We start from the raw sequence: 8,436 nt of genomic DNA, 5'->3' as shown, positions 1-8,436 counted from the left end.
AGGTTAGGGTGGATTGGCCATGCTAAATTACCCATAGTGCTCAGGGATGTGCAGGTTAGGGTGGATTGGCCATGCTAAATTACCCATAGTGCTCAGGGATGAGCAGGTTAGGGTGGATTGGTCGTGCTAAATTACCCACAGTGTTCAAGGATGTGAAGATTAGAGTGGATTGGCCATGCTAAATTACCCCATAGTGTTCAGGGATGTGCAGGTTAGGGTGGATTGGCCACGCTAAATTACCCATAGTGCTCAAAGATGTGTAGGTTAGGTGTATGAGTCAGGGGTAAATGTAGGGTAGTGGGAATGAGTCTGGGTGGGGTTACTCTTCTGTGGGTCGGTGCGGACTCGTCAGGCCGAAGGGCCTGTTTCCACACTGTAGGGATTTTGTGGGGAATTTTAATTCTATAGGGGATTAGTGTGTGTGTGTGTGAGAGAGAGAGAGAGCGGGGGGGGGGGGGGGAACAACAAAATGTTGGAAAAGATGGTGCTTTGCCATTTACAAGAGCCGTTTCTGCCCATCCCAGTTAGCTACGGGACAAAACCCAAACCTGGTTTGGAAATCCGCAAGCTGGTTCTCGCAGGAGATAATCGACAATTGCTGTCAAGACAAGGAGTCGAGGGCTAGCTAAAGGGAGATGGGGGGGGAGCCATTGTGTGCAAAATGACCTCCACGTTTTAATCCCTCCTGCGTTTGGTCTTTTTTTTTTTCGCCTCTCTCCACTAGGAACCGGATGCGTTGTGCGCTGCCCTCGGCCTGTGCAAATCCCTGAAGGAAGGATCTCTCCACGCCAAAGCAAAGACGGGCGTGGACAATTTCTCACCAAAGTCCAACGAAGTCTGGAAACGCATCAGGGTAGGATTGATTGCAGGGGTGAAAATGTGTTGCTGGAAAAGCGCAGCAGGTCAGGCAGCATCCAGGGAACAGGAGAACCGACGTTTCGGGCATAAGCCCTTCTTCAGGGGCGCTGGTTTACAAAATTGCCTGGGGGCTGCGTAACGGGGCGGGGGGGGGTGGAAACGGTCTCTGTTTTTTTTGTCTCGATCTGAGCTAATTAGCCACGTCTGAGTGCAGCTTTCGAATCCAGTTTCGGGCACCTAACTAGGGATGGATAGCGTGGGCGTGCTCCATCTAATGAAGGAGCGGTGCTCCGAAGGTATGTGATTTTTAAATAAACCTGGTTGTGCGACTTCAGATTTTTGTCCACGCCAGTCCAACAGGTGATCTCTATATCACAGCACGGAGACAAATCCTTCTGTCCAGATATCCTTTAACCTAATCGAGTCCCATTTGCCAGCACCCGGCCCATATCCCTCCCAAACCCTTCCTATTCACATACCCATCCAGATGCCTTTTAAATGTTGCAATTCTACCAGCCTCCACCACTTCCTCTGGCAGCTCATTCCACACAAGCACCTCCCCTAGTTTGGACTCCCCCCCTACCCCAGGAAAATGACCTTGTCTGTTTACCCTATCCATGCCCCCCCTCATGATTTTATAAGGTCACCCCTCAGCCTCCGACACTCCAGGGAAACCAGCCCCAGCCTGTCTAGCCTCGCCCTTTTAATCTCGGTGACAGCCTTGTAAATCTTTTCCGAACCCTTTCAAGTTTCACAACATCTTTCCGATAGGAAGGAGACCAGAACTGCACGCAATATTCCAACAGCGGCCTAACCAATGTCCTGTACAGCCGCAACATGACCTCCCAACTCCTGTACTCAATACTCTGACCAATAAAGGGAAGTGGACCTTCTTTACCACCCCAGATATTATTGTACTCTTAGATAACTAACTTCACTAACTGCGACAGGTTGCAAGGAAGTGTCGGTCACTCACGTGATCCAATGTGGGAAGGCGCTAGTGTAAAACAGCAGTAGATATAACAAAGTTAGTGTTTCACAGCTCACAGTCTTCAGCCACTGTTGGAATATTGCGTGCAATTCTGGTCGCCTTCCTATCGGAAAGATGTTGTGAAACATGGAAGGGTTCAGAAAAGATTTACAAGGATGTTGCCAGGGTTGGAGGGTTTGAGCTACAGGGAGAGGCTGAAGAGGCTGGGGCTGTTTTCCCTGGAGCGTCGGAGGCTGAGGGGTGACCTTATTTGATTAGACTAGATTCCCTACAGTGTGGAAACAGGCCCTTCGGCCCAACCAGTCCACACCGAGCCTCCGAAGAGAAACCCACCCAGGCCCATTTCCCTCTGAATGATGCACCTAACACGATGGGCAATTTTTCAGTATGGCCAATTCACCCTGACCTGCACATCTTAGGACTGTGGGAGGAAACCGGAGCACCCGGAGGAAACCCATAGAGATTTACAAAAATCATGAGGGGCGTGGATAAGGTGAATAGACAAGATATTTTCTGTGGGGTGGGGGAGTCCAGAACTAGAGGAGCATAGGCTTAGGGTGAGAGGGGAAAGATATAAAAGAGGGGCAACTTTTTCACGCAGACGGTGTGTGTGTGGAATGAGCTGCCAGAGGAAGTGGTGGAGGCTGGTACAATTGTAACATTTAAGAGGCATTTGGACGGGTATATGAATAGGAAGGGTTTGGAGGGATATGGGCCGGGTGCTGGCAGGTGGGACTAGATTGGGTTGGGATATCTGGGTCAGCATGGACGGGTTGGAGCGAAGGGTCTGTTTCCGTGCTGTACGTCTCTATGACTCTAATTACAGTGCATGGTCGGAACAGTTAGGTCAACTGTCCCATTATGCCTCCCTGTTGAACCAGGTGCCCTTCCCCAAAGACAGATACACATGTGACTCCTGTGTCCTCGTTGTGAAGAAGCTGCAACGACTACTTCCTGAGGAGAAAACGGAGGTGGGTTATACTCTTCTTCTGAAATGCATTGATTCTGAAAGGGGATAGACAGCTCGTGTCTCGATCTGCATTTTAACCTATTCCCCCCCCCCCCCTTGTCTTCACTGATACGTGGGTGTCACTGGCTGGGTCAATATTCATTGCCCCTCCTTAGTAACTCAAATTTCTTCCTTGAACCGCTGCAGTCCTATGTGGTGTAGGGACCCCCCCCTCACACAGCGCCCTCAGGGAGGGAGTCCCGGGATTCTGACCCAGCGACACTGTAGGAACGGCCGATATATTTCCGAGTCGCGAACGGTGAGGGGCTCGGAGGGGAACTTACAGGGAGTGGTGTTCCCATGTACCTGCTGCCCCTTGTCCTTCCCGATGGAAGTGGCCGTGGGGTTTGGAAGGTGCTGTCTGAGGAGCCTGGGGGGAGTTGCTGCAGTGCGTCTTGTAGATGGTACCCACTGCTGTTACTGAGCGTCGGGGGGGGGGTGGAGGGAGTGGGGGTTTGTGGGTGTGGGGACAATCGAGCGGGGGCTGCTTCGTCCCTGGATGGTGTCAAGCTTCTCGAGTGTTGTCGGAGCTGCTCGCCCCCATCCACGGCAAGTGGGGAGTATTCCCTCACCCCCTCCTGACTTGTCGATGGTGGGGAGTTACTTGCCTGGCAATAGCGATCATAACATGACGGAGTTCACTTTTAAGTTTGAGCGTCAAACAGTCGTTTTTGAAACGAGGGCCCTGAAACTGCAGTCACGCATTTGGAAGCCGACTATGCTGGATTGGGAAAATACAACTGACAGTCGATAGGCATTTCGAGAGTCACATGGTCTGCAACAGAAACATGGCCGCCAGGTTTCCACCCCAGCCCTGAAACCTCAAACAAAATGGCAGCAGGTTTTACTGGCTCGACTGTGACGGGACTTCAAAATGTCGACGCTCAATCTGCCGTGGCGGTTTTCCAGCTTTGTGAGGAGCACGCTCCGCCAATGATTAGCCCCTCGTTTCTTGTTGCCTTGCTGTGTTTCTGGGCCTGATCGATCTTCTCTCTATCTCTCTTTAAGCTGCCACTCCCAGCATGCACCGGTTGCCATGCTATCCCAGTGGCTTTAGCTGCAGAGCTAGAAAACTCAGGGGGAGGGGGGGGGAGCCCTCATAGTGTCCAATGTATAAAACAATGGGCCACCCCACATTGAGCTTCCTAAGGCCCGGGGCTTTGGAAATTCCTGTCACCTTTCAATTTAGGAAAGATATTGTTTCGTTTGAGACAGCTCAGAGCAGGTTCACCAGGATGATTCCCAGGGATTGTCTGATGGCCAAAGGCTAAACAGGTTGGGACTCTACTCACTGGAGTTTGGAACAATGGGAGGCAATTTCATTGACAGGGTCAATGCTGAGAGGATGTTTCCCCCATGTGGGACGGTCTAGGACCAGAGGACACAGTCTCAGAATAAGACGGGGTGGGGAGGGGTGAGTGCCAACCGAAGTCCGTGATGAGGATGAATTTCTTCTGTCAGAAGGTTGTGAGGCTTTGGAACTCACAGAGGGCTGTGGGTTGGTTGGTGGGGGAGAGGGCAGAATCCTTGTGGGTAGTTAAGACTGAGATATATAGATTCTTGACCAGTCAGGGAATCACGGGGGCAAGGAGTACAGGAAAGTGGACGTGAGGAATGTTGGATTGGCCATGACCCTATTGAACGAGGGAGCAGGTAGACAGAGCTGAATGGCCTACCCCATTCCTATCACTTACCGTCTTTTGGCCTTTTAATCGAAGGAAGGATCGATTCACGGTAGACAGAGTGACTACTTTTGCTGCTGAGTTCCAGGATACGCGAAGCAGATGCCTAGGAAGGTGGTGAAGGGTGACTCAGTGCTGCCTCATGCGCCAGGGACCCGGGTTCGATTCCAGCCTCGGGGCGACTGTCTGTGTGTGGAGTTTGCACATTCTCCCTCCATGTCTGAGTGGGTTTCCTCCAGGTGCTCCGGCTTCCTCCCACAGTCACAAAGACATGTAGTTTAGGTGAACCTGCCATGTGAAATTGTTCAGGGATTAGATTAGATTCCCTACAGTGTGGAAACAGGCCCTTCAGCCCACGTCAACACCGACCCTCCGAAGAGCAACCCACCCCCCCCTCTGACTAAAGCACCTAACACTATGGGTAATTTAGCACGGCCAATCCACCCTAACCTGCACATCCCTGAGCACTATGGGTAATTTAGCACCGCCAATCCACCCTAACCTGCACATCACTGGGCACTATGGGTAATTTAGCACGGCCAATCCACCCTAACCTGCACATCTTGATATGTCGGTTAGGTGCATTAGTCAGGAGTAAAGGGAGAGTGATGGGGAATGGGCTTGGGTGGGATACTCTTCAGAGAGTAAGTGTGGACTTGTTGGGCCTGTTTCCACACTGCAGGGATTTCTGTGTCTGAACGGTAGGGAGAAATGTTGGTGAAGGGGAACCAAGTTGGGAAGGTTTTTCCCTCTCAGTGTCTCTCTCTCTCTCTCTCTCAATCCCTCTCTTCCTCTGTCATTAGAGGTTTAACCTGAAGATCTCGGGCGAGGGGGAGCCTGGAGAATACCCACTGTTCTGTCTGTACTTTGCCTGTGGTACAATGCAGGGTCCACGTGTTGTGGGCCAGACGTTAGATTCCTAGCTGAGCTCAATTCATTCCCAGTGCACTGAGGATAGCACTCGCACTGCTTAGTGCTGACCCAGCGGCAAACACCTTTGCTATTTCAAGAAAACCGACCGGGTTTCAGAGCGTGGGCGGGTTACTCTTATATTTTTTTCCCCCCTTACAGATGCAAGTCAAAACAGGAACCGAAATATAGGATGCGCTGCTGCCCTGAATAGTCTCCGCTGTTTTGACCATTTTTGCTGTTTGCTTTTCAAAATCTCGTCTCTGCCAACGCCCCCCCCCCCAACAGGCTGCCATCGCCACGCTGCCCCAACAGGTCTGCTCCCGACTGACGGGCAAATACCTGGCAAAGTGTCGCGGTTTTATGGAACGGTTCGGGGATACTGCTGTCGATCTGCTGTTTCGGGAAGTGCAGCCCGGTGCTGTGTGTGAGGCTCTCCACGTTTGTTCCACCGTGGACTCGAAGGAACCGTGTACGTATCCCAGCGAAACTGCCTTTAAAACTCACCCCCCCCCACCCCCGCTTTGTTCTGAACACAGAGGCTGGGGTGACGTGCGGGTCAAACATCAGATTTTCAATTCCCCTTCTGTGGCTGAGCAAGTCTCTCTAGCAGCATTACAGCTCAGAAAGTGATTCCACTCTCTCCGTTCTGAGACTCCTCTACTCTGCAACATCACACAACTGTAATAGCTAGGTCAAATATTCATCTCTAGAGATACCTCAATCCTGCCCTGTCTCAGTTATCACAGAAGTATCGAGTCCAGGAGTTGGGAGGTCATGTTGCGGCTGTATTGGTTAGGCCGCTGTTGGAATATTGCGCGCAATTCTGGTCTCCTTCCTATCGGCAGGACGTTGTGAAACTCAGAAGGGTTCAGAAAAGATTTACAAGGATGTTGCCAGGGTTGGAGGGTTTGAGCTACAGGGAGAGGCTGAATAGGCCGGGGGCTGTTTTCCCTGGAGCGTCAGAGGCTGAGGGGTGACCTTATAACATTACTGTGTGCAGTTCTGGTCACCTCACTTTAGGAAAGATGTGGAAGCTTTGGAGAGGGTGCAGAGGAGATTTACCAGGATGTTGCCTGGAATGGAGAATAGGTCGTACGAGGATAGGTTGAGAGTGCTAGGCCTTTTCTCATTGGAACGGAGAAGGATGAGGGGTGACTTGATAGAGGTTTATAAGATGACCAGAGGAATATAGGTACATGGATAGGTGCTTAAGCTAGGACAAATGTTCGGCACAACATCGTGGGCCGAAGGGCCTGTTCTGTGCTGTATTGTTCTATGTTCTATCATGAGGGAGCATGGATCGGATAAATAGGTAAAGTCTCTTCCCTTGGGGGAGTCCAGAACTAGAGGGGCATAGGTTTAGGGTGAGAGGGGAAAGCTATAAAAGGGACTTAAGGGGCAATGTTTTCACACAGAGGGTGGTACGTGTGTGAAATGAGCTGCCAGAGGAAGTGGTGGAGGCTGGTACAATGGCAGCATTTAAGAAGCATTTGGATGGGTATATGGATAGGAAGGGTATGGAGGGATATGGGCCGGGTGCTGGCAGGTGGGACTAGATTGGGTTGGGATATCTGGGTCAGCATGGACGGGTTGGACCGAAGGGTCTGTTTCCGTGCTGTACATCTCTATATCTCTAAATGATTGACCATGTTAGTCCAAGTGGAATTTCTATCTCTTTTCATCTAGAGTAGGAGACACTCCTTTTTTAAAAAAAAAACCCCGGAACGATTAAAGTATAAACTCCCTGGAGTTTAAAAGAATGATAGGTATTAGGCAGGTTCAATGCTGTTACCCCCTTCACAGGGAACCAAAGCAATAGAAATAGATAGGATGTTTCCACAGGTAGGTAAGACCAGGACAAGAGACAGATAAGATGATCAGAGGATTAGATAGGGTAGTCAGTGAAAGTCTTTTCCCTCGGATGACGACGTCAGCTTGTGCAAGGGGCCTTAGCTACAAATTAAGGGGCGACAGATTTAAGACAGAGGTCAGAGGCAGGTTCCTTTACTGAGAGAGTGGTAAGGGCGGGGACTGCCCTGCCTGCTAATGTAGTTAACCCGGCCACATCAGGGAGATTGAAACAGTCCTTGGGTAAGCACATGGATGATGACGGGAGGATGGGCTTCGATTAGTTCACAGGTCGGCGCAGCATCGAGGGCCGAAGGGCATGTTCTGCGCTGTATGTTCAAGATTAGAGGAAGCAGGTTTAAAACTGAACTGAGGAGGAACGTCTTCACCTCAGACGGTTGTTAATCTATGGAATTCCTTGCCCAGGAAAGCTGTTGACGCTACTTCAGTGAAGCTAAGGTAGATACCTTTTTGAAAAATAAAGGAATTGAGGGATATGGTGCCAACGCGGGGAACTGGAGCTGAGTCCATGGGAAAGTGTAGCCATGATCCTAATGGTTGTCAGGGCAGGCTCGAAGGGCTGAATGGCCTACTCCGAGTTCTTCCATTCATGGGGACTGTGGGCACACTCTCTGAATAAAAAGGGGTGCCAACTGAGGAGGAATTTCCTCTCTCAGAGGTTTGAGAGTCTTTGGAAAGCTGTGGGTGGGGGATGAGTTGGGGATATCCAGTTCTACCTCTGACAGCCTCAACTGGAGTCTAGATGAGAGCGGTGCTGGAAAAGCACAGAAGTTCAGGCAGCATCCGAGGAGCAGGAAAAATCGACGTTTCGGGCAAAAGCACTTCGTCAGGAATACAGGCAGAGAGCCTGAAGGAATGCCTCCATATCTTTAGGGAACATATCCGGGACACCCGCACCAATCAACCACACCGCCCCGTGGCCCAACATTTCAACTCCCCCCTCCCACTCTGCCGAGGACATGGAGGTCCTGGGCCTCCTTCACTGCCGCTCCCTCACCACCAGACGCCTGGAGGAAGAACGCCTCATCTTCCGCCTCGGAACACTTCAACCCCAGGGCATCAATGTGGACTTCAACAGCTCCCTCATTTCCCCTTCCCCCACCTCACCCCAGTTC

The 8,436-nt window shown here is 51.1% G+C and overlaps 1 protein-coding gene across 1 annotated transcript in view; it reads left to right on the top strand.

Annotated features, from left to right (window-relative positions):
• LOC122542989 (prosaposin-like) overlaps window positions 1-8,436 on the top strand; it is a 24,147-nt gene that overhangs the window by 7,346 nt on the left and 8,365 nt on the right. The window contains exons 3-5 of the mRNA XM_043681133.1: window positions 725-853; window positions 2,731-2,820; window positions 5,738-5,921. Of these exons, the coding sequence (XP_043537068.1) occupies window positions 725-853; window positions 2,731-2,820; window positions 5,738-5,921 (403 nt within the window). The remainder of the gene's footprint in view (window positions 1-724; window positions 854-2,730; window positions 2,821-5,737; window positions 5,922-8,436) is intronic.

This window comes from Chiloscyllium plagiosum, chromosome 42 (genome assembly GCF_004010195.1).
Source record: "Chiloscyllium plagiosum isolate BGI_BamShark_2017 chromosome 42, ASM401019v2, whole genome shotgun sequence".
In the NCBI taxonomy this organism is placed as follows: Eukaryota; Metazoa; Chordata; class Chondrichthyes; order Orectolobiformes; family Hemiscylliidae; genus Chiloscyllium; species Chiloscyllium plagiosum.
Note: the sequence above shows the minus strand (reverse complement) of the source record. Positions and strands in the feature narration are given on the sequence as shown.